Here is a 25,280-nt window from a genome sequence, read left to right as displayed (position 1 = left end):
GTTGAGCTGAATTTAATTGAATGAAATTGAGTTTAATTGAATTTAATCGAGTTAAGTTGAATTCTATCAAATATAATCAAATTAATTTCAATTGAATTAAATTGAATTGAGTTTAATTGAGTTGAGTTGAATAAATAAAGCTCTGTTGAATTGACTGGATTCGAATTTTATCTATCTGGAAATAAATGGTTGTGTTGAGTTAAATTTAATTTAATTAAATTGAGTTTAATTAAATCAAGTTTAATTTAATCAAATCCAGTTGAATTTAGCTCAGTTCAGTTGAAACACATTGAGATGAATTGAATTGATTTGAATCCAGTTGAGTTCAATTCATTTCAATTGAAGTTAGTTTAATTGAGTTGGGTTGAATTTAATAAAATTGAGTTGAATTTAATTTAATGGAACTAAGATGAATTGAATCAAATTGAGGTGAGGTGAATTCTATCAAATTTAATCGCTTCAAATCCAATTGTATGTAGTTCAGTTGAATTTAATTTAATCAAATTTAATTTAATTGAGTTTAATTTAATTGAGTTGAATTGACTCAAAATGTCAGAATGTTAATGAATTGGTCCAAATAGAGTTGAGTGGAGTGATGATGTGTTGTGTGTAGTCTGCAGGGAGTGGTGTGGAGGTGTCCACAGTGCAGCGGCAGCGTCTGGAGCTGCAGCTCCTCATAGCAGAGCTGAAGGACCGAGATCAGGAGCTCAACACTATGGCTGCAGCTCATCACAAGCAGATGCTGATCTGGGAACAGGAGCGGCAGAGGGTGCTGATCCTGGAGCAGAGATCTGCCCGACTGGAGGGTAAAGGAAACCACAGCAAAACCATGGCTGTGTACCAAATCACATGCTATATGCCCTACAATGTGTTTGAAAATAGAGTTAGTGTGTGTCAAATCATCAGAGTATTCCAGAGTTATCCAGATGTTCTGCTGTTTTCATGGTTTTATATTCTACTATTCCCTGTAGAACAAGTGCAGGTCCGTGTATGCTCTTAACGGCTAGTATATATAAATCTTCAGTGTGCCTGATTGTCAGTGTTTGTCCCCCAGATGAGCTCCAGAAGCGTAATGATGTGATCCGAGCTCTGAGCAGGCGTCTGCAGCTGAGTGAGGCCCGAGAGAAGCACTCAGAGCGGGAGCTGAACAGCACACAGCAGCAGCTGCACGAGCTCAGCCAGAGGCAGATGAACACCAGCAGACACGAGCAGGACCTGGAGGTCAGTAACACAGCAACACTCGCCATACATTACAGCAGATTAGAGTAGATTCAGCTTTATTGTCATTCTGCAAAGAACAACAGTGAGATGCAGTTACAGTCTAATGACAAGTGCCAAAAACAAGAGTCTAAAATATACAGTGGTGTGAAAAGTGATGTATGCCGGGTTGTTACACTTTAATGCTTTAGATCATCAAACAAATTAGCCAAAGATAACACAAGTGAAAAAAGTGTTTGCCCCAAACCCCAATAACCGGCTGGGCCACCATCAGTAGCAACAACTGCAATCAAATGTTTTCCATAACCTGCAGTGAGTCTTATTTTCCAGCATGTTGGGTTTTCCAGCATGAATCAATTTTATAAGGTCATCCCACAGCATCTCAATTGGATTCAGGTCAGCACTTTGACTAGGCCACATTAATTCTCAAGTGGATGTGCTTTTATTTTCTTTCTGCTCAGCAGTGGTTTTCCTTTATGATCACTGTCATGCAAACCATTTTGCCCAGTTTCTATCTTATGGTGGAGTCATGAACACTCACCGTAACTGAGGCCTGCAGTTCTGTGAATAATGTTGTGGGTTCTCACTGTGGTTCGCTGCAATCCCGAAGCTTTAGAATTGGCTTTATAACCTTTTCTAGACTAGTAGATCTTAATTATTTTCTTTCTCATTTGTTTTTAAATTGCTTTGGATCTTGGCATGATATTTAGCTTTTGAGGATCTTTTGGTCTACTTCTCTTTGTCTGTCAGGTCCTATTTAAGTGATATCTGGATTGTTGATTATGAACAGTAATCAGGCCTGGGTGTGGCTGGACAAACTCAACTCGTGTGATAAACCAAGCTAAGTTAACAGGGGGGCAAACACTTTTTCACACAGGGCTATGTAGTTTTGTTTTCCCTTGATAATAAAAACCTTCATTCCAAAACTGCATGATGTGCGAACTTGTGTTAACTGACTAATATTTACATTAGTTTGATGATCTGAAACATTAAAGTGTGACGAACATGCAAAAGATTAAGAAATCAGTAAGGGGGCAAACACTTTTTCACAACACTGTTAATGAATAAAAATCAGTGGTGTGCAAAAATTAATTGCGAGTAATCACATCCAAAATAAAAGCGTGTTTTAACATCATATATAAACGTGTGCGTATTGCATATATTGTATTGTGTATATGTGATACACATGCATACATACTAACAAGACAATGGGAATAGTGTTACACACCAGAAAGAGCAAATGTGTGTGTGTGACTGAATGTATGTTTCTCCACAGGACAGAAATGAGAGTCTGAAGTCGACAGTTCTGATGCTGTCAACTCAGGTGGGTCAACTACAGGTACGGGAGGAGGAGCTCAGCTCAATGCTCAAACTTAAGGTACACACACACACACACACACACCCTCACTCTAACACACACCCAACTCTGAGTCAGGGTCAGTAATATCAGCTCATGTTCTTCCTTAAGGATAAAGATGTGATCGAAGCCACGAACCACATCCTGGAGCTGTCGGGCCGTGTGTGTGAGCTGGAGAAGACCCTGGAGGAACTGCGCACGCGAGATGGCAAAACACAGCGAGACGCAGAGGAGCACAAACAGCGCTTCAGAGAGAGCCGATACCAGAACACACAGCTCAAAGGTGTGTTTGCACTATCAGCGTGCTGCTTGTACACACTGCGTTCTCATGATGCTTTCATTTGTGCAGAAATGTGTAGATGCACTGATCTCTGCATAGCCAGAGCTCAGACTGATGGGTTGATTGCTCCATTGTCTTCCATTATAATCACATTTATTGATGGCAAAGCCATGACAGCAGATAATCCTGCATTCTTGAGTGCTGCTGGGACAATCGGACATTTTACTGTATATTTAACCCTTCAGTCTTCTACAGCAGTGCTGATCTTCACATCAGGCTGCTGATAAACCAGACGGCTTTTATTCTGAGAAAACCACCGTCCTGCATCTGTTCTCTCTAATGTATCACCAGTATGGCTGTGAAGGGAAATTAACACATCTACATGTAAATGCAAACCCTCTGTAAACAAATAAAGAGTTCTGCTGTGTGTTGTGTTTCCAGCTGAGCTTCAGGAGAAGACCATCGAGAACAACAGCCAGAGAGAAGAGCTGATCCGCTTGAAGCAGGAGAACCAGCTGCTGAGGAAGGAGATCAGCGCTGTGGAGCTGCAGATGATCAGTACGACACTGATAATGCACACTTAATACACTAAACTCTCGCTCCAGCACACACACACACACACACACACACACACACTCACACTCACATCAACTTAATGATTGTCAAAAAATAGTTGCAGATGTGAAGTGTTGTTGTGCTGATTGTAAAAGGCCTCACCCCCCTGTCAGTCCGTCACCACAATACTCCAGTATTATTCTTCTATTATTATTCCCTCCAGAGCTGTCTTGAGCATCTGTCTGCGCTCCCACAAGTTTAGATGAAGCACAGCTGCTGCCATTATCAGAAAGTAAACTTCTTAGTCTTTTTAAGGTGTTTGTGCTTCATTATTGTGTGTGCAGATGAAGATAAGAGCTGGAGGGATGAGCTGCTGGAGTTATCCCGATCGAAGCAGACCCGCGCTGACTCTGAGCTGCTCTGTTTACGGCAGGTGATCAACTCTTTTCTTTCAGTCACACAGTTTCACACACACCTCCGTCCTCTGTGCTGCTTTTCCAGTTTTTCTACGCACTTATAGACTTGGTCGGCGTTGTGTCATAGTGGAGGGCGTGGCCTAGAGGCGGAGTCAGAATTGTTCCTTCTTCCATCATTGGAAGCGTATAGCAGTAACCTTATCGATGCTGTTCGCTCACATGGCTAGTTTTGTGCTGAACAGTTCATCTGTGTATGACATTAGGAACAAAGTAATAGTTTTGTATCTTGTAATCTTTAACTGAGGATTGTGTGTGTCAGGTGTGTGAGAACCAGCAGAATGACCTGCAGTTGCTGAAGCTGAACCTGGAGAGCACCAGAGAAGCCCTGCGGCACCATGAGGGTCAAAGGTCACGCGACAGGTGACAACAATAACAGACAAAAACAGCATAGACCAGGGGCCTGTTTCAGTAAGGAGGTTCAAACAACTCAGAGTTTAAACTTCACCTCTGAGTTTATTTACCGAGAGATTAAAAACTCAGAGTTTTTGGTTTCAGAACAGCTGATCTGAGTTGGGTCAATCAACTTTGAGTAGAGCAACTCAGAGTTAAGCGAGCACACCGTGACTTTAAAAAGGCATTATCAATGGAGCGCAGACATTACGAGTGACTATGGGAACATCTTATAAAAGAGATCAGCATTTCTTTCTCCAGCTGAACTTGATGTTCTCATGCAAAGTTATAAATGTGAGCTTATATATTTGAAAAGAAGCAACCATCAGTGAAGAAGAGACAGATAGCGTGGGAAAACAGCTGCTCAAGTTAATGCCTAATTTCACTTTTTAAGTATTTAAATATTTAAGTATAATAAAATAAGTAATGTAATTTGTGACGTTTATATATTTTTTTCTAAACTTTTTTTTATACATTTATTAGTTTTAAATGATGTAACAGTGCACTTGTGTGTCTGCCTTTTTTATTGATCAAGTGATAGAGGTTAATATAACATTTAGAAGGTAAGCAGTACTAAAAATAATTTTTAGAAAGAATAATAATCCCATTAATCTAGTTACAGTGCATGTCGAAGGTGAATTTAATTTAATTATTTATTAAAAAAGGATAAGCCATTCTCGTACAGTTCTTCTCTGTGTGACTAAAATGTAGGCTATATCTATGTTTCCATCCAAATATATTACATAAGTTTATGTGCAAAACTGGAATATTGCATAAAAGATGCGAATAAAATTCCATCCAACGAGTCAAAGAGAAAAAAATCGTCACTTTCTGATTAAACTGGCACCAAATATCAACAGTAAAAACAGAATTTACTGTGGTAGAAGAAGCTGCGTCAATTAATTCTTTATTTAGCCTAATTAATGTACTTGCGCCTCGATGTCAGAAGACAATGCTGAAACACAATGAACACGTGGGAGCGTCTGAAGCCATGAGACGCGGAGACTCTTGACACGCTCCAGACGTTCGGAGGTAATTAATAATATACACTAATACTGAAACAGTTCAGGCATTTTAGAATGACTAAAACAATATTTAAGACATGTTACAGTGTGCTCAGCCTGCTGGTTTGTCCATTTACACACATTTTCATTATCATATGATCATGATCTTTTTTAATGTACATACTGTAATTTGTTCAGTAAAAGTGTTTCCATCGTAGTTTATGCGCACATTTTCTATCAAATAAAAGTTTATCCTACTCAGTTATGCACGTTTTTTATGCATATTTTAAAAAGTTATGTGCATCATGACATTTCTATCAATCGTTTTTATGCACGTATCCAAAATAAGCATTAAAATAGGTGGGTGGAAACGTAAGACTAAGGCGAGAAATACCGCTTCATCTTTAAAAAAGAGGAGGAGACCGACAGAAACTCAGAGTTTAGAGAATAAAACCTGCTTCTGACCAGGTTAGATTCACAGAGTAAGTGACCACAGTAACTGACTCTGAGTTAAAGTTAACTCTCTTTCAGAAACAGGCTTGACTTACCCTGCCTTCTCGAGTTTAACAAACCTGCCATTTTGAAACGGAAAACCCAGAGTTTCTCTCATTTCAGGGTTAAAATACTCTGAGTTTTCACTTAACCTCCTTTCTGAAACAGGCCCCAGGATTATTATTCTTTTATTATAATTCTTTCTTAGATTTTCCATGTGGATATTTCAGCTTTTTTCCAACTATTAATTATAATTAGAATAAAATAAAATCTCAAATCATAAAACTAAAATAAGTTGTGGCACTTGTAATAAAATAAACTGAGTTATTTAGCTTCTATTACATAACTAAAATTTAGAATTCAATTTAAAAAATGCTGTAATATTATAAAAAAGTCTATAAATATTACTTGTACAGTTAAATACTAAATTATTGATTATTATAAAATTTTATTTTATAAATTAATTTTATAAGATTTATTTTAATACTTCTCTTCTCTTTGTCATGATGACAGTAAATAATATTAGTCTAGATATTCTTCAAGACACTAGTGTTCAGCTTACAGTGACATGTAAAGGCTTCACTAGGGTAATTAGGGTAAAGGTAGGGTAATTAGGCAAGTCATTGTATAACAGTGGTTTGTTTTGGAGACAGTCAAATAAATCATTTATTAAGTAGAATATTATTAATTGACTTTAAATTCTATAAAATTAATATGCTTTTATTATTATAATTTTTTTATTTTTTATACTTTTGTTTTTTTATTCGTTTTAACATAACAGAACAAACAGATCACCAGAGGCATCACATACAACGATTATATTCTTCTTATACAGTTGTTTTTATAGTACAGGTTACTCTCCCATTAGCCTCCCACCCCAACCCGCCCGCAAAAAGCACTGTATTATAAGCATAAACACCAACATAGTTTCCTTCAAGTCCATATGATTCAGTCTTTTACAATCTGTAATGTGCGTCGTGATTAATCATGTCTAAAATAAAAGTTTGTTTGTTTGTACACACATACATGTATGGACAACAGTTGTCACATAGACATTTCAATTTATTTATGATTTGTGTCACATACGTAAATATTTTGTATCTAAATATAAATAAACATTTTCTCAAATATATATATACACAAGTAAAGCATCCTCCTCTTGTCTCTGCTTGTCGTTGTATGTGGGCGGAGTAATACACAAGGGTGAAGGGTGAGGAGGCTGGTCCAGTGCTGTTATTGCAGATTATCACACTTACCAGCCAATCCGATTCAAGAACCACAGAATATAATAAATATATGTATAATATACACAGCACACACACATATTTGAGGTTTTATTTGGAATGTGATTATTCGTGATGAGTTTTTGGCCAGCACTATGGTGTATATATCATCATTATTATCATATAGAAATAATGTTAATACAGTAATCTATAGAAATAATATTAATATATTATAATGAGTAAATATATAATAATAACAAAAAAATAGACATGTTAAAAAACTAATAATAATGACTAAAATACAGCAAAAAAAGTAAATGAAAGAGAAACTCTGAAAATGAAAGTGAACTGAAACTGTACTGGCGTCTGTACACTGAGGAGTGTTGTTGTGTTCGTAGGCCTGATTCTGGTTTAGGAGACAGTTGTGCGCTAGAATACAGCCTTCATGCAGATGCAGAGATAGAAACAGGCCTGATTTCTTCTGCATCCGTCGTATCCCAGCATTCCTCCGCACACATGGTATCCCAGCATGCATGTGCAGAAACACAGACAGTAGAGCAGGCAGATGTAGAGCAGGATCAGCAGTGTTTACAGATGCAGGACAGTGCTGCAGAGCTGGACATCATGGCTGTGATCGACTATGACGAAGCGTCGGGCACTCCTGTGTGTGTGATCGATCTCGACTTCAGCCCCAGGATCCCTCGGTAGGGAACACTTGCTTAAAGAGGAAGTGAAGCAGTCAGTCATGTTCAGTGTTTTCTAATTGATTTCCACTTTAATGAAACGCATATATGTAGAGTTGCAGTCAGAATTATTCTTTTATTCTTTTAATTATTCTCCAAATATTTCCCAAATGATGTTGAACAGATTCAGGAAATGTTCACTGTGTTTCCTCTAATATTTGTTCTTCTGGAGAAAGTCTTATTTGTTTTATTTAGGCTAGAATGAAAGCAGTTTTTAATTTGTTTTAAAGTCATGTTAAGCTCAATATTATTCACCCCTTCAGCAATATTAGTGTTGGATTGTCTCCAGAACAAACCACTGTTATACAATGACTTGCCTAATTACCCTAACTTTACCCTAATTACCCTAGTGAAGCCTTTACATGTCACTGTAAGCTGAACACTAGTGTCTTGAAGAATATCTAGTCTAATATTATGTGCTGTCATCATGACGAAGAGAAAAGAAATTATCTATTAGAGATGAGTTATTATAACTGTTATGTGCAGAAATGTGTTGAAGTAATCTGCTCTCTGTCAAACAGAAATTCGGAAAAAAATAAATAATTTAATAATAATAATATAATTTTATAATAATTTTGACTTCACCTGTGTATGTGTGTGTGTGTGTGTATGTGTGTGTGTGTGTGTATATATATATATATATATATTAGGGCTGTGCAATTAATCGAAAATCTGATTTCAATTTTGGCTTCTAGAGATTATGAAAAATCATTATTGAGATAAACGATTATTGCATCATATACAGCCCCTTTCCACAATTGTTGCTCTTAAAAGCGCGAAAGACTGCGTGCTTCTGTGTGTATGTGTGTGTGTGCGGTCAGCATTCGGTCTCATTCGCACACTGAGACGAGCAGAGCGCACACATCTAAAGTCATTAACGTGAGCGCTTTAATGGTCAAATATGTGTCAACGTGGTGTTAATGATTATTCATATTAACTCTTATTTCTGTAATAAACAAATGAGCTGAGAATCAAAAGACATGTGAAAGAGAAACCATTAAAGTGACCGCGCGCAATATTCCTGCTGCCGCCTGTTTTCATCATTATTAATCAAACAATAAAAGGAAAGAAATCCCTCTCTGCTCTAGACTGAAGGACTTTTGTAGCTTAAGTGTTTTACTTACAGTGAAGATGCTTAAAGCACAGTCAGTTTTTATATTTTATTATATTCTATTAATTTCTCGTGCCTTTGCAGGGTGGAAATTAACTATATATATATGCAGTTAAAGTCACAATTATTAGCTCTCCTGAATATTAGCAACCTCTTTCCTCCCCAATTTCTGTTTAATGGAAATAATTTTTTTTCAACTTGTTTCTAAACTTAATAGTTTTAATAACTCATGATTAACTGATTTATTTTATCTTTGCTATGATGACAGTATATAATTTTTGACTTGATATTTTTCAGTATACAAGCATTCAGATTCAAAGTGCAATTCAAAAGCTTAATTGAGGTAATTAGGCAAGTCATTGTATAACAGTAGATTCTTCTGCAGACAATCAATAAATATATAGCTTAAGGGGGCTAATAATATTGACCTTAAAATGGGTTTCAAAATATTTAAACCTGCTTTCATTCTAGCCAGAATAAAACAAATAACCCTTTCTCTAGAAGAAAAAATATTAGAGGTTAAACATCATTTGGGAAATAATTATTTTTTTTTAATTCTCAGGAGCGCTAATAATTTTGACTTCAACTGATAATCGTTTTGAATAATCGTGATTACAATTATAACCAAAATAGTCCTGATTATGATTTTTCACAAAATCGAGCAGCCCTAATATATATATATATATATATATATATATATATATATATATATATATATATATATATATACACAAACACACACACACACACACACACACACCATTTAATCCCTATGGGATATCTATATAAATATAAACACAGCACTGAACGTATGAGCGATTGTTTAATATATACTTATTCTATACATGCTAAACTATAACCTGAGACAGACTATTCAAGTACTTTTTACATAAAACAGAACAAATCTGTGCAAGATAATGTGCAAAAGAGGTATTTAAGATTGAAGAAAACAAGTACTGCCACATGATTGTGTGATATATTCAACATGTAAACAGTTTCTGATTGAGTCCTTGTAAGCTGGAGTAAAGTGTGCGGTGCATATGGAGAGAAGAGTGTTGCTACAGGTTGTCAAGCCCACTCAGCTGTGTGAGGCACGCTCAGAAATGCATGTTTTTATAGAGATATGGAGTGATTGTGAGTGTCTGGTGCATATGGAGAGAGAGAGAGAGAGTTTCTAAAGGTGGTTTGTTCTTTTAAGTTTTTAATGTGCTCATGTGCAATGCTTCATGAGGTTGTAGATTTGTTTAGTCGCTATCTTTTTATCGGATTTTCATACTTTAGTGCTTTGAATTGAACTCTGTATTGTTGTGATTCTCCTAATAGCTGCGTAATTCGGTTGATGGATGATAAAACTTTCTTTTATTTAATCGCTATGGGAAAAAATCTCCCAGAAAGCCACTGAGAATAGTGGGTTACACTTAATAATGTGTTTTTCCTATCTGAATTGGGATGTTTTCTCCAGCTGCCTGTATAGATGCTGTATTGTCATAATAAAATGATTTGAATACTGGTTTTCTATTGGCTCTCCAGCACAGATCTGGACCTCCTCCACCTGGATTGTCCTGCCTCCTCTCACGGAAGTAGGCGGAGCTCTGTCTGTTTACACGACTCTACAGTAAACATTGAACTCTGTGGGAAAGAGGTGAAGATTCACATCACAACAGTAATATAATTATAGAACAGTAACATAGTTTTTCTGTATTTATGTAGTTTCTGACTTAAAAGGTGTGACCCAAGTGAATTTGCATATTTTATATATAGCTTTCGAAACGCCACATGCTGGCCACACCTGCTGGTCAAACTGTGTAAATGCAATAAAAAACTTGTGTGTTAGAATTGACTTTTCCAAACATATTGCAAACCTTAATTTGATAGTATAACCTATAAATGCACTTATCATTTTAAGGTCCTGTGAAGTGCTTTGAAATGTGCATTTTTATTAGATGTTTGACATAATCGCAACCGAAAGACTAAGAGAGGGTGGGACAGCGTAGCCCCTCCCCTTTTTATAAAACAGCCAATAGCATTTTGCTTTATTACTCCTCTGTTCAGTGTTTGAGTTCAAGAGCATTAAATGTGAAGGGTCTTGAAGGGGGCGGGGCATGTCAGATACTAGAGAGCATTTGATTGGTCAATTGATAGAAAAAGCAGTTTGGTCATGTAGCAGAAAGGGAGGAGCTAAACTAATGTCGTTTTCTAGAGTATGAAAAAACACTAATCATCTATGTTTGTCAAGTTGCCAGATCTTGTATGAAGCTCATCACCTCACACAATTGAGGAAATATTCAAATCTCAAACATTCTTTACAAAATCTGGCAACGTACATTATAACCCAGTTATGTTGTTGAATTTATTTTTAGTATAAAAATGACGTTCTGTTGGTGACAACACTAAACTCTACACTACATAGTGGAGTGTACAAGAGCGTAAGTGCATAGTGTGCCATTTGGGACGCAAATAGTGCTTCAAAAACAGCCATCATCGAAATAAAAGTCTGCGGCAGCTTCAGGATGACAGACTTTAACACATGATATAATTTATTTCTCCTTTATTTCCTACAGGAAGGCGACTAACAGATGTCCAACAGGAAGAAGTCTACAGCGAACCCTTCATCATCTCTCCCTCCTGCTGAAAATAAAGCTGTTTTTGCAACCAAAGAGAACTTTTGCAAAGCTAGAGTATTTGTACAGATAATTCAGTATTCAAGCAGAATGTATTCTATGATGCCTGTTAAACAGTATAATAATAATAAGCATTAGTCCTTCAGAAAGCACTACCTCAGACTATTGTTGAAGTGTGAAACCAGTCTTTCAGGATGACATTCCAGTTTCAGTCTCATCAAACCGGTTTCCCTCAGAGATCCTGCACTGGTGATGAAGAGCCACTGAACACTGCTCAATCTCTGCACATTCACCATCACAATAAACAGTTTCACTGAGAGACTGACCGCCTGCTCGCCTTTATTCGCGCTGTCTAGTTTCTTGATATTTGTTTTAGTTTGTGTTTTATTTATATTTATAATCATATTATTTTGGCTTAGTCTGGAAGGAATCTCCCTTTGACGTTGACGTGACAGGTGTGTGTGTGTGTGTGTGTGTGTGTGTGTGTGTGTGTGTGTGTGTGTGTGTGTGTCGGGACTCAGTCATTGACCTGAAGAAGTTGAAATGGCCTCAAAGAAAAACGAATCGAAGAAAAACGAGAAAACGGATAAATCTGAGAAGGTGTTAGCGGCGGAAAAAGAGCAGTTCGTCAAACTACAGGTGAGATTTTACCTCAGATATATTATAGCTCCTCGGATATTCATACTTCAGATTTCCTTTAGATATTCACTCTTATTCCTGATATAGGACGTCACGTTTCCTTAGATTTTTACATCGGATATATTCATACTTTATCTCAGATTTGCCACAGATACTCACTTATTCCTAATATATTCACACTTTACCTCAAAATTCAACAGTTCCAGAAATAATCACACCTGTTGTAGATATTTTCATACCTTACGTCAGATTTATCTTTAAGATTCTCAATTAACGTCACATTTTACCTCAGAGATGTTGATATTTTAATTCGGGTGTTCCTCAGATGTAATATAGGCTGATAGAGTACAGTTTTATTCCAGAAATATTCACACTTCACCTTAGATAATGTTATAACTTAAACTTAGGCCTCCAGTCGGATAACCAGCGTTCATTTTACCACAGACTCCTATTTTACCTTCCGTGTAACGTCATCACAGATATAACTCACTGATATATTTATATTTTACCTCAGGTTGATCTCAAACTGCATTTTTAAGGAAATGGGCTACTTGTGTTTTGTTTTCTGTGTTTCTTTCACTGAAATATGTAATACAACCGTAAACATTCAATGAACTGTTTTAAAATACACACTTATATAGTTTACTGTCACTGCGAGGTTTAATACCGTTTAACCATGATCTGTCGTTAGTTTTACAACTCGATTATGTATTTTTACTTGGTAATATTACGCTTGTAAGTAACGTTACGTAACTTACGTAGGCCTGGCCTACCATGTTTTCGAGGCTCTCTGGTATACATGTAAGTTAATATCACATAAATAATCCAGGACGTGCTAATACCCGTTTATATTACTTATTATTACTATATTACTAATTATATAAATATACACGTTTATATTTATAGTTTGGCCATGTACCATTCATTTATTAATTTTCTTTTCGGCTTAGTCCCTTTATTAATCAGGGGTCGCCACAGTGGAATGAACCGCCAACTTATCTAATTTTTGTTTTATGCAGCAGATGCCCTTCCAGCTGCATCCTGGGAAGTACTGGGAAACATGTACCATTGTGTTTCTAATATTTATACCATTTTAAAATCTTTTACCACTGTATTACTCATTTATAAATGTGTTACTTTTGACATCAGGGTGTGAATATGCTCTTAACATATCTTATTATATTTCTAAGATTCTTAATCAACATATTTCTCCTAATATGATATCAAGCACAAAGCAGCTTCACATAAATGGTCATAGTAACTGGATCAGGGTAGTTCAGTATTTAGTGTTTAAGTTCAGTTCCGTTTAGCTCAGTTCAGTGTGATTTAAAATCATTACTGAGAGTCCAAACACTGAAGAGCAAATTCATCGATGCGTAGCTCAACAGATCCTGAACCATGCGAGCCAGTGGCGACAGCGGACAGGGAAAAAACTTCATAGGAGAGTGAAGAAGAAAAAACCTTGAGAGAACCAGACTGAGGCCCCGTTTACACTAGTGCGTTTTAGTTTGAAAACGCATAAGTTTTGCTACGGTTACGCCATCCGTCCACACTACGCCGGAGTTCTCGAGCGCCGAAAACGGAGCGTTTCGAAAACGCTGGAGAGGCCGTTTTCATTCTGAAACGCTGCTGCTCCGTCTCAGTGTGGATGGGGAAAGACGGAGACGTCTGAAAACGGAGGCGGAGCTGCAAACGTTCGCCTATCTGATTGGGGCTTTTCCTCAATATTAAGTAGCTCACACACAGTTCAGTCTCGCATCCTCTTCTTGTAAGTTCAGACTTCGCATGTTTGATCAATTGCAGTCTCCCCCTTTTCAGTTTGATATGGAAAACATACCGAGGACACAGGTAAATATTCAAAGGGAACAGTGTATTTTATAACTTCATTCACATCACCTTGGCTACGTTGTTTCACTTTCTCAACAATAAAATGTAAACATGATTTAAGGAACTGCCTATTTTCATTTTAATATTAGCAACTTAACAGACAGCAGAAATGTTGAGGCGTCGTGCTGCATATATGAGCGTCATCTTCACTGTGTGGATATTTATAACAAAACGGAGCCGATAACAACTGCCTCCTTTCAATTTCAGTGAAAATACGAAACACAGCCTCTCTTTTGCTGAATATCAGTTTTAATAATCGATAATTATAAAAGTATAACATACAATAAGTTTATACATTGTAGGAAATAAAGGCAAGCGATCAGTCAATGTACCTGGATTAATCATTAACTTATCTTTGCGCTTAACCAAAACATGTTACCCGTGAACAAGTAACTTAATAGATTCCAATGACTAAAGTCAGGGAATTGGCCTATGTCGTTAGATAAAGACAACAACATGAATGAAATATCCCGTTTAATAAATATAGTGAGATTAGATCCAGCGGGAGATGCGTGATGAGCAGTCCGACAAGCAGAGCTCTCATCTGGGTAGAAATGCTGGATCGCTTGCCCGAGAGTGTGTGTGTGGTCACGTGATGTGCGTTTTCAGCGTTTTGGTGTGGACGGAGAGCTGTTCAGAAACGCTGGGTAAAACGCGAGTGTGGACGCGGATCGTTTTCATTCTACAACGCCGTTTTAAAACTAAAACGCACTAGTGTAAACGGGGCCTCAGTTTGGCACGACCATTTAATTTCTCCGCTGGCCAAAAGTCATGTGTAGAGCTGCAGTCTCAGCAGTGGAGGCTGGAAGATGGCCTCAGCGAAGACTCATCTGTCCCTGGAGCGTCACTGGAATCAGTCTCATGCTCTCCACTCCTCCATGACTCGATGTAGATTAACTTGCACGCATCGCTGCATTAATATTCTGTAATAAATTATAACGTAGATTAAAGTGCTCGCATATCTACACCATTATTACTGTAGTAAATTAGCCCAAGGTTATTCTTCCTGCGCCTTTTCCGCCGTTATAATGTTGCAAGCCAACACTGGGAAACACCCATACACTCTTGCTTTCACATTCATACACTACGACCAACTTAGCTTACTCAATTCACCTGTACCGCATGTTTTTGGACTGTGGGGGAAACCGGAGCACCTGCATGGGGAGAACATGCAAACTCCACACAGAAACACCAACTGACCCAGCCAGGACTCCAACCAGCAACCTTCTTGCTGTGAGGCGATTATGCTACCCACTGCGCCACCATGTTGCCCCTAAGATGTTACTAATATATGATATTATAACTGTACTGCTTAATGCATGAAAAACCAATGCATTACTCATGTGCATCATTTATTAATAATATATGATATTTAATCTTTATCTTTTTTCAGCTTCAAAGCATCAGCAAGTCCATCACCAGCGCTGAGGCTCCTATCAAAGAGAAATACGCCCGCAGTATCCTTAATAATAGAGCGTTGATTTATTGTGCATTGTGTGCTACTGTTTATGGTCTTGTTAAATACCAGTAGTTAAATAAAAATAACAGAGCATTGAGCAAATAATAGTGCAACAGTAAAAAAAAAAAAGACTTCCAACAGCAATAATCAAGAATGCATGAGTATCTACTGTCATGGCTTTGCAATCAATAAATGTGATTATAATGGAAGTCAATGAGGCAAAAACAGCACCAACACAACAGAATTTAAACATTTGACAAGAGTTGAGTTAACTTAATGGATTTGTGTTATTGGAACCCTGCATATTTAGAGTGTATTTGCGATATTGTTTCCTGTAAGAGTGTGTGTATGGTGTGTTTAGTCTTTATCCTGGCTCAGAGATCCTCCTGGGCACTCATACTGAGGGCGGCGCCGTCACCTTCTGGTCTCATGCGATCAGTCTGCCTCTGTCCAGCAATGCTATCCTCAGCTGGAAGTTCTGCCACATGGTGCACAAACTGCTGCGTGATGGACACCCAAACGTGAGTGCATATAACAGCAGTATATCCTCTTCATTTATCCTCATTTCTGTCAGTAATATCTCGCCGGGATTGGTTTGGGTTTTTTCAGATGGTGCGGGACAGCAGGAGTCACACCGCCGCCATCAGGCAGATGGGCATACTATGGGTCTGAAACACATTTACTGCATCTGTTTTTTTAACAACCAAACTTATTGCATTAATTATTTTTAATATTTTGTTTATTGCATCTTTTAAATTAACAATCAGATTTATTGTATTAGTTATTATCTTATAATTATATATATATATATATATATTTTTTTTTTTTTTAATTAAAAACCAGCTTTAGTGTTTCAGTTGTTATTATTATATAATTTTTTTATTTAAACTATTTATAAACAACCAGATTTATTGCATTCATTTTTATTATTTATTTTTTTATTGCATCAAACCAGATTTATTACATTGCTCATTATTATTACTGTTATTATCATTAGATTTATATTAACCACCAGATTTATTGCATTCTTTTTTTAATTGTATTTTCTAACAACCACATTTATTGTACTTGTTATTTTATTATTATTATTACATCTTTTTATTAACAACCAGCTTTGTTTCAGTTATAATTATTATTATTTTATTTTTTTATTCAAACTATTTATTAACTTACAAACAATTTATTGCATTACTTATTATTATTTATTTTTTATTGCATCATTTATTACCAAACCAGTTTTATTGCACTTAATATTATTAATATTATTATTTTTATTATTATTGTCATTATTATTAGATCCTTTTTATTAATGACCAGATTTATTGCATTCGTTTTTATGGTTTATTTTTTTATTGAATCATTTTATTACCAAACCAAATTTATTACATTACTTATTACTGTTATTATTATTATTAATAATATTATTATTATTACATTTTTCATTAGCAACCAGATTTATTGCATTCATTTTTTAATTGCATTTTTTTAATAACCAGGTTTGTTACATTAGATATTTTTTTGCATAATTTCTAGCCAGATTTTTTGCTTTAGTTATTATTATTATTATTTAATTATTTAATAAATTTATTAACAACCAAATTTATCGCATTTGTTTTTATTGTATTTTATACCAACCAAATTTATTGCATTAGTTATTATTATTATTATTTATTTATTATTGCATCATTTTATTAACAGCCAGGCTAAATAAAATAATGCATGCTTTGTGAGCAGATAATTGCCTTTTTAAATCATAATATTATAGTCTAAACAAATCAGTTATGGTAAACAATATATTGTTTGAAAGCCTAAAATGTCTTCCATATCTTCCATGTGAATTTCAAGTCAATGTTCAAAGGTGTGAGCAGTTAAAAGTTTAAATTACACAGTTTACTTTTAATTTCAACTAAATTAAAGTGTGAGTATTTTCTTGACAACTAGCAAAAGTTTGATGTATGCATTTTTAAAATGTATTTTATTTTGTTTCATGCCAAAATAATAGTTTTATGGTTATAGGTTATTATAATAACACTGGTATAATCTTCAGTGTGAATCTTTGCTTCATTCAGGGGAATCTTCATGACAGATATGGACATATCGTGGCGCTGTACTCCAAGCTGCTCTGCATCAAAATTGATTTTCATTTAAAGGCAAGTTTATTCTTTACTTCATTTGTCCGCAGACATTGTGAGATGCAAATAGTGGTGAGGAAAATGTCTTTACGTTTACACCCTAGATATCTTCATGCTCCTGAAATGTTTATTGTCTACATTTATCTACACCAGGGGTGTCCAAAGTCGATCCTGGAGGCCCGGAGTCCTGCTGAGTTTAGCTCCAACTTGTTTCAGCACCTGCCAGGAAGTTTCTAGTGTATCTAGTAAGAGCTTGATTAGCTGGTTCAGGTGTGTTTGATTAAGGTTGGAGCTAAACTCTCCGGGACAGCAGCCCTCCAGGACAGCCCTGATCCACACTATTTATGATTCATATTTTCATAGTTTAGTGTTAAGAAAGCAAAAAATTTAGTATTAAAGTATCAAAACAATACAATTAGAATGTATTTTTTATTTGTGTGTGTGTGTGTGTGTGTGTGTGTGTGTATGTGTGTGTGTGTGTGTGTGTGTGTCCTGCTCAATTGTATTTTTTGTAAACTAAAATGAATGAGTCTATTTTCACCTTAATGTTTTGCCTTGAAGCTGTCAATCACAGCTGTCAATCATAAGCACATGCCTCCCTTTGATAGCATCAAATTACTAAATAAATTAGAATTATTTTCACAAAAAATAACAGTTAAATCTGCATTTATGAGTCCTACCTAAAATGAGCAGAATCATCTTTTAGAAAAGGGAATTGTAAGCGGAATTTAGATTTTATTGTGGATTAAACTCCCATTTGTTTACATGGAGGGGGTGGGGTTTATGACCTGCACTGCATCCAGCCACTAGGGGACCTTGGATATTTACAAGAGTCCTGTTTTGACATTAAAGTATCACAGTTTGACAGAATGCTTATTAATTGTCGTCTGTTGTTGTTGTTATACTGCTGTTGTCATATATTTGCATTCTACATAATATTAAATCTGTATATTTTCCTCCTCAGCATCCGGAAATCCCTGCAAACCTTGAAGCCTCAGAGGAAGTTCTTGATAAAGTCATCGCCATTGATATCAATAAAGTGTAAGTGCGTTGATTCTGATATTTGTGATGAGAGGTGTCTTTTTGAATGGGTTTCTAATGTCTGCGAGTGTTTTGCGTGCTGCTTCCTCGCCTCGTGCTTTATCCGCCTGCTGCGGCTGGCATTACCGTTGCTTTCTGTGTGAAAAAGTCAACTCTGAGCGAAAGAAGCTGTTTTCTTGTGTATGTTGTTTGCCGCCTGTATCGACCTCTTCATCTCTGATTTTGACTATGCATCTGGATTACCCCTGTGATTCTGTTTGTGCACGTTTGATCGTTGCCTGTCTGATTATTCTCTGTTTAATAAACTGGATCCTTCATTCTGTCGTCCCTCAGTTACACTCATCCAGCGCCAGCTTCAACGCTCATTTTAATTCTGCTGATTATATTTTAAAAGATAATTATTAAAATTAAAAACATTACATTCACTTTTTTAAAACAGTAACTCAAATATAATTACTTAATTTTCTGTAAGTGATGCATTCCTTTACTCGTTACTTAGAAAAGTTATATCATTATGAAACTTGCGAAATTACAATTATAACAACACCAACAGCAGCACTCGCGCATAATACACAGCTGACTCAGTGGTTGCCTAGCAACATAAAAAGCACAGCACACACTCTCAGAACGGAAAAGTGAATCATTGAATAAGCTGTTCATGTAAATAAAGCTCACTGATGTTTGCGCAGGTTTGACATCACAGGTGAAGTTCTGGACTACATGGAAGCGGGTCTGAAACTGCAGGAAACAGGTGAGGAGTTCAGACTTTATTTGAACTTTTTGTCAAGCATAAACTGCTCCTGTGTGTAGCTCTAGTGTCCTCCACATCTGTCTCACTTAAACTTGAAACTCATCTGTTCACAATCTGTTCAAAACAGCATACAGTGACAGATGCTAGAGGCCATGGTCTTTAGCCTCCTTGTTAGCGCAACCAACTTCCATGTGGAAGGTCGCCGGTTAGATAGCAGCATGGAGCGGGTTGGGTGGTGTAGGACCGGCGGGGTTAAAACTGCACTTCTACATTTAGTGTTTTGTCTTTGTTTTTGTATCCTCTTCTCTATTTTTTTATTTTGTAAGTTTATTAAATTGTTAAATTGTGTATATACAGTATATATGTTGCATAGTGACCTTGGGGTTCTTGAAAGGCGCTTTAAATAACATATATTATTATTATTATTATTATTATTTATATTATTATTATTATCTCCTCCAAAGACTTCTGTTGTAATTTTTGACTGTTTTAGCTGTGAAATAACTCTCATCATACAGCGGAGTAATATGGAGCTGTAATACGCCCTAAACCTGCCGGAACTACTTTAACTGTGCCTTTATCTGACAATAACCAAACTAGGTATGCATGATATATCGACAGCTAATGTTGTGGGAAACGCATTACAAGTAACACAGTTACATAATAATATTACTTTTCTAAGTAACGAGTACAGTAAAGCATTACTAGAAAAAATTAAGTAAAAGTAATGCAAAAGTAACGTAACGCATTACTTATCGTGAAGAGTAACTAAGTAACGCAACTAGTGACTTTTGGACAGGAACTCAATATTGTAATGCGATATCAGCTGAAAATTTAGATTTTTAATGCTGCATTCACACCAGATGCGGAAAGCACATCAAACGCGAGTGATTTACATGTTAAGTCAATGCAAGCGCACCAATAGACATCCTGCGGCGCGATACGCGCGAATGGAGCGTTTTGCGGGTTTGACATGCTTAACGTGTGTTTCGTGCGAATCGGTCGAGTACGAAAATCTGAACTTCAGCAGACATTCGTGCCGCGTTAACCAATCAGGAGCTTGCTCCTGTGGGGGCGTGATTGTGACGTATCGCCTGTTGTAGGTGTCCCGAGGGAAATCCTCCAGCCGACACTGACAAAAGGTTCATCAAACTGGGCTGGGCTCAGTCAGAAGCACCGCTGAAAGCCTCCGTCATCCAGGTTCAGTTTCTGGAGGAGTTTATGAGCTCACAGACCTGGATGCACCTCAGAATCTAGTGGACTCAGACACAGCTCTAAACATATCGATGCTGTTTTTCAGCCTTCATAAAGCACATTAACACTGTTATTTTCTTCATAAAATCCATGTTAACTATTTAGCTATGAAGCTAGAGTCACCAGGCAGACAGAAGCCCTGCCCATCACGCGAATCAGCGTCTGTTCTGAAGTGAATTTGACACGCGAATGAAGTGGGGTTTAACGTGTGAATGAAACGAGTATACTCAAATGTTCACGCGGCTATTTATCCGCGCGTTCCCCGTCTGGTGTGAACGCAGCATAATAATAGCGTTATCGGCCCAATAATAAAATTAAGCTGATATCTGTATGGTGATGAATTATGTATTATTTCAGCTGGTCAATCCATTTTACATGCTTGCTGGATGACACGATTGCTTATTATTGAGTTGCTATTTTGATTGGTTAGAATTATTCTGATTTTATTATTGAATTATTCGCCCCCATGTTTATTTTTCCCCAATTTCTGTTTAACAGATTTTTTCAGCACATTTCTAATCATATTAGTTTTATAACTCATCTCTAATAACTGATTTCTCTTCTCTTTGTCATGATGACTGTAAATAATATTAGACTAGATATTCTTCAAGACTTCAAGACACTTCTATACAGCTTAAAGTGACATGTAAAGGCTTCACTAGGGTAATTAGGGTAACTAGGCAGGTTAGGGTAATTAGGCAAGTTATTGTATAATGATGGTTTGTTCTGTAGACTATCCAAAAAGAAATTGCTTAAAGAGGCTAATAATATTGACCTTAAAATGGCTTAAAAAAAAAATAAAAACTGTGTTTATTCGAATTAAAATAAAACAAATAAGACTTTCTCCAGAAGACAAAATATTATCAGAAACACTGTGAACATTTCCTTGCTCTGTTAAACATCATTTGTAAAATATAAAAAAAGAAAATTCAAGGGGGGGGGGTGAATCTGCCTTCAGCTGTATATAGAAATTAATAGTTAATTCAATTAAATTAAATGTTTTTATCTTTTGTTTTTGAAATCGTGCATAAAAATTTGAAATGTATATTTATCAACCAAATCGGCATCCAAATCTAACGAGTCATTAATTATTGGTGTTGGTCAAAAATTCCAAATCGGTTCATCCCTAAAGCAAACACCTTAGAGTGCTGATCAGCCAATCAGAATCCAGCATTCATCAGACGTGCATGTGTTGTTCAGTTTTCCGTCAGATGGATTCCCACTCCACCAGCTCCACCACAGCTGTGGGTCAGTGTCGTCTGGCTCCGCTGGTTCTGCTCATCCAGGATTCTGGTCCGCTTTATCATTTCCTGGTCAAGCTGCTGTTCAAGCTGCACAGCCGTGAGTCTCGCTGTTTTCTGTCTCTCAGGATTCTTAAAAACAGGTCTTAAAAACAAGCACAGGCCCTTAAAAGTGCTTGAATGGTGTTTTGGTGTTCATTCGGAAGTTATGCTGTGCTGCAGTAGAGGAAGAAAATCTAACATTTAAATCAATGACAATTAATGCACAGTTTAGCAATATTTCAGAAAACACATTTTATTAAAGCTCTTTAAAAATGACTTCATTTTAGTTTAATTTATAATTTTTTAAATTATATTTTTAATGTAAATATAAAGTGCCAAAGAAATGCTATGTGTGGATTACAAATGTGCTAAATTTAAAGCTAATGGTGCTATAAAAAGAGTCAGAACCCTGCTCTCTGTATGGTTTACTGCATCGTCTTCACAGTGTTCATCAACTTGTGTGTGTTTCAGGAATACCGGTGGACGCTCTGTTAGGACACAGAGACCGATTCCGCGATCACTTCAACAGGTAACACTTATGCAAAATAACACAACAGGCTATTTTATTATCCGTAAACAATGTAAAATCTCACACAGCGGGGAAAACAAGTATGGAACACATCAGCATTTTTTCAGAAAACATATTTCTGAAGGTGCTGTTGTCTGATTTTCCCCAGAGAACAATCAAAGAAATCCCTATATGCAAAGAAAATAAACCTAATTAGTTTACACATTAAGTTCTGTATAACAAAATGAAATGACGCAGGGATATAGTGTTGAACACATGAAGAAAGGGCGGTGTGTTTCAGCAGTGAATGCCCAGACAGCAGCTGAAATCTCTCAGCAAGCCTCTGCCCTTCCTCAGTGTAAATGAAGATCAGCAGCTTCAGTCCAACATCTACATCAGCAGCAGGATGAAGATCAAACCATTTCAGCAAGACAATGATCCAAAACACAGCCGAGGAGACTCTCAGATGCTTTCAGAGAAAGAAAATCAAGCTGCTGAATTATCAAGATTCTGACACTGTTGAAGTCTGTGAGAAACACACATCTGCGACAATGTGTTCAATACTTACTTTCCTGGATGTAGATTTATTTAATTAAACAGCAAGATAACTCAGGCACCAACAACATTATGATAGAAATATGACAAAGTAAACCCACTGTAAAGCAGATTTTTCAGTAACAAGAAGGTTTTATTAGTTAATATATTTATGAACATGAACAAACAGTGAACAATACATTATTACAGTATTTAACATTAGTTATTGGAGATAAAGCAGTTCATTGTTAGTTCATCTTAACTTGCAGTGCGTTAACTAATGATAACCAGCATGCTTATGGATGTTAATAACACATTAGTGAATGATAAACTATGTAAAAATAAAAGTATAATCCAGCTTTTTAATGCTTTTTTTGCTTCGGAAGACAGAAATGAATGTCACAGTAATAACAGTTTATTAATAAAAGAAATAGTAATCTCTGGGAACATTAAAAGATGTTTACAGTCTCTTTTGATCAATTTATTGCTGAATTTGGATTAATTTGAAAAGTGAAGCTGCACAACTGAGAACTTTCTCAAAAAGTGAGTTTTATTTCTTTTCATTTGAGGTCATCTTTGTTTAAAGCAACATTATTTTACAGTCATGTGCACTTTATTGAGTTGTGTTTATAAAACAGATGTACATTGATTATTTCTGAGCGTGTGGTTTATTCGTCTGATTGTGTCTTTTAGTTTGACAGAGTTTTTCGAGAGAGCGAGGGGAATCGAGTTCTTCAAAACCATCATTCAGATCCCTGATCTGCCCAACGTGAGATCCTGATCACATCTCTGAAGCTTTCAAATCCCCCCCAAAAATAAAATATTATTGACCTTAAAGGTTTAGTTCACCCAAAAATAAAGTGACTATAATTTTCTCATCCTCAAGCCACCGTCCATGTATAGGACTTTTTTCTGTCAGACAAACACAGAGTAGTTTAAAATTGATCCTGGCTCTTCATGCTGTATAGTTATATTGGATAGTGACTCTTATTTTGAAGTTTTCAAAATTCATCATAAAACGAACCCATTTTATGCTGTATAATCGTGTCAGATAGTGACTTTTATTTTGAAGTTTCTAAAATTTTTCAGAAAACCAGTCCATTATATGCTGTGTTTATTTTGAAGCTTTCAAAATTTGTATTACAAAATATAGTGTCAAAATAAAAGTCACTATTACAACAACATTATTCAGCATATAATGGGTCAGTATGGGTTAGTTTTACGATCAATTTTGAAATCAAAGTCTCTTCCCGATACCATTATACAGGATGAACAGTCAGCGTATACTTTAAAACGACTCTGACTGTGTTTGTCTCTCAAAAAATCGTCAAATACACTGTGAATAACTTAAGGATGAGTAAATGAAGTAATTAAAAAAAAAAAATTAATATAATTATATTTTTATACATTTTCTATTTGATAGAAATAAACACTATGATTCATGTCTTATTTCTTCTGTTAAAGGAGCCTCCAAATTTCCTGCGTGCGGCGTCGCTGGCGGATCATGTGAAGCCGGTGGTCGTCCAGAATGAGAGATTTGTTTATGATGACGAAACCGAGACGCAGGCGGACTTCAGTGAAGCACAATTTCAGCCGGTAAAACATGCTGTCAAAAATATATAATCGTTTTTATTATTTATAAGCAGTCAGTCTGTGGTGTAAAATCTGAGCTGCTGCAGTTTAGAGAACTAACCGTAGGTGGCGCCAAACACATCAGTCCAGAGCAGATTATGAAGACAAACAGCTTTAGAGTATAAACAGAAAAATTGTTTCCCAAAAACGTAAACAAGGCATTTTTGAACACATATACAGGATGATCTTTAATATAAAGAAGGCTGTCTGAATGTGTCGTAATTTTTAATTTTATTTTCTGCATTTTGTGTGGTTTTGGCTTCAGTGTTTGTTCAAACTATTACATTTATTTATTTAGTGAATGTAAGCTGTGCAAACACTAAACTTTAAGCACTGGACATGTTCTGTTCACACTGATAAACTACAGTTATTAGCAACAGATATATAAGAAACGTGTTCACTAAACTAAAACTAACAAAACTATTAAATAAATGATGCAAAATGCAAATCTATAATAACTTTCTTTGTAGGTGTTTGTGAAATTTATTATAAATATTAAGTGCAGATTGTGTTGCGGAGTGTGTTTCTGCATTTGTGACCACATTAACATGTCTTTCTTTTGTTTAACAGTATTATGGGTTCAACCAGTTTGATTATCCAGTCGATGTACCGGAGCAAAGGTAACAAACACATTTTATTTAGTATTTTTAACAGAAATTTTCATTCTTAAATGAAGATATTTTTATTGGA

At 36.1% G+C, this 25,280-nt stretch overlaps 3 protein-coding genes across 53 annotated transcripts in view; 2 read left to right on the top strand and 1 right to left on the bottom strand.

Annotated features, from left to right (window-relative positions):
• ccdc62 (coiled-coil domain containing 62) overlaps positions 1-11,789 on the top strand; it is a 44,138-nt gene extending 32,349 nt beyond the window's left edge. For 15 of the 50 annotated variants that reach the window (XM_073913766.1, XM_073913767.1, XM_073913762.1 and 12 more), the window contains 10 exons: positions 614-806; positions 1,055-1,221; positions 2,495-2,596; positions 2,687-2,858; positions 3,297-3,413; positions 3,755-3,843; positions 4,146-4,246; positions 7,394-7,699; positions 10,380-10,512; positions 11,273-11,789. In XM_073913766.1, the coding sequence (XP_073769867.1) occupies positions 614-806; positions 1,055-1,221; positions 2,495-2,596; positions 2,687-2,858; positions 3,297-3,413; positions 3,755-3,843; positions 4,146-4,246; positions 7,394-7,699; positions 10,380-10,512; positions 11,273-11,287 (1,395 nt within the window). In that variant the 3' untranslated portion in view covers positions 11,288-11,789. Of the gene's footprint in view, positions 1-613; positions 807-1,054; positions 1,222-2,494; positions 2,597-2,686; positions 2,859-3,296; positions 3,414-3,754; positions 3,844-4,145; positions 4,247-7,393; positions 7,700-10,379; positions 10,645-11,272 lie in introns of all 50 variants that reach the window. The other 35 variants (XM_073913776.1, XM_073913775.1, XM_073913772.1 and 32 more) reach the window with 5 other exon arrangements.
• denr (density-regulated protein) overlaps positions 1-25,280 on the bottom strand; it is a gene marked incomplete in the record, with an annotated part of 42,607 nt that overhangs the window by 12,792 nt on the left and 4,535 nt on the right. The window contains 2 exon segments of the mRNA NM_001002697.2: positions 3,225-3,252; positions 15,834-15,849.
• Positions 11,747-25,280, top strand: part of hip1r (huntingtin interacting protein 1 related) — a 33,980-nt gene continuing 20,446 nt past the window's right edge. For both annotated transcript variants that reach the window (XM_021479479.3, XM_073915279.1), the window contains exons 1-12: positions 11,747-12,109; positions 15,390-15,453; positions 15,834-15,976; positions 16,065-16,121; positions 17,525-17,605; positions 18,552-18,628; positions 19,318-19,379; positions 21,834-21,974; positions 22,388-22,445; positions 23,652-23,727; positions 24,423-24,554; positions 25,161-25,210. In XM_021479479.3, coding sequence (XP_021335154.2) covers positions 12,014-12,109; positions 15,390-15,453; positions 15,834-15,976; positions 16,065-16,121; positions 17,525-17,605; positions 18,552-18,628; positions 19,318-19,379; positions 21,834-21,974; positions 22,388-22,445; positions 23,652-23,727; positions 24,423-24,554; positions 25,161-25,210 — 1,037 coding nt within the window. In that variant the 5' untranslated portion in view covers positions 11,747-12,013. The remainder of the gene's footprint in view (positions 12,110-15,389; positions 15,454-15,833; positions 15,977-16,064; positions 16,122-17,524; positions 17,606-18,551; positions 18,629-19,317; positions 19,380-21,833; positions 21,975-22,387; positions 22,446-23,651; positions 23,728-24,422; positions 24,555-25,160; positions 25,211-25,280) is intronic.

The sequence above is a fragment of the Danio rerio genome, chromosome 10 (assembly GCF_049306965.1).
Source record: "Danio rerio strain Tuebingen ecotype United States chromosome 10, GRCz12tu, whole genome shotgun sequence".
Taxonomy (NCBI): domain Eukaryota; kingdom Metazoa; phylum Chordata; class Actinopteri; order Cypriniformes; family Danionidae; genus Danio; species Danio rerio.
This window is presented reverse-complemented; position numbering and strand designations above follow the sequence as displayed.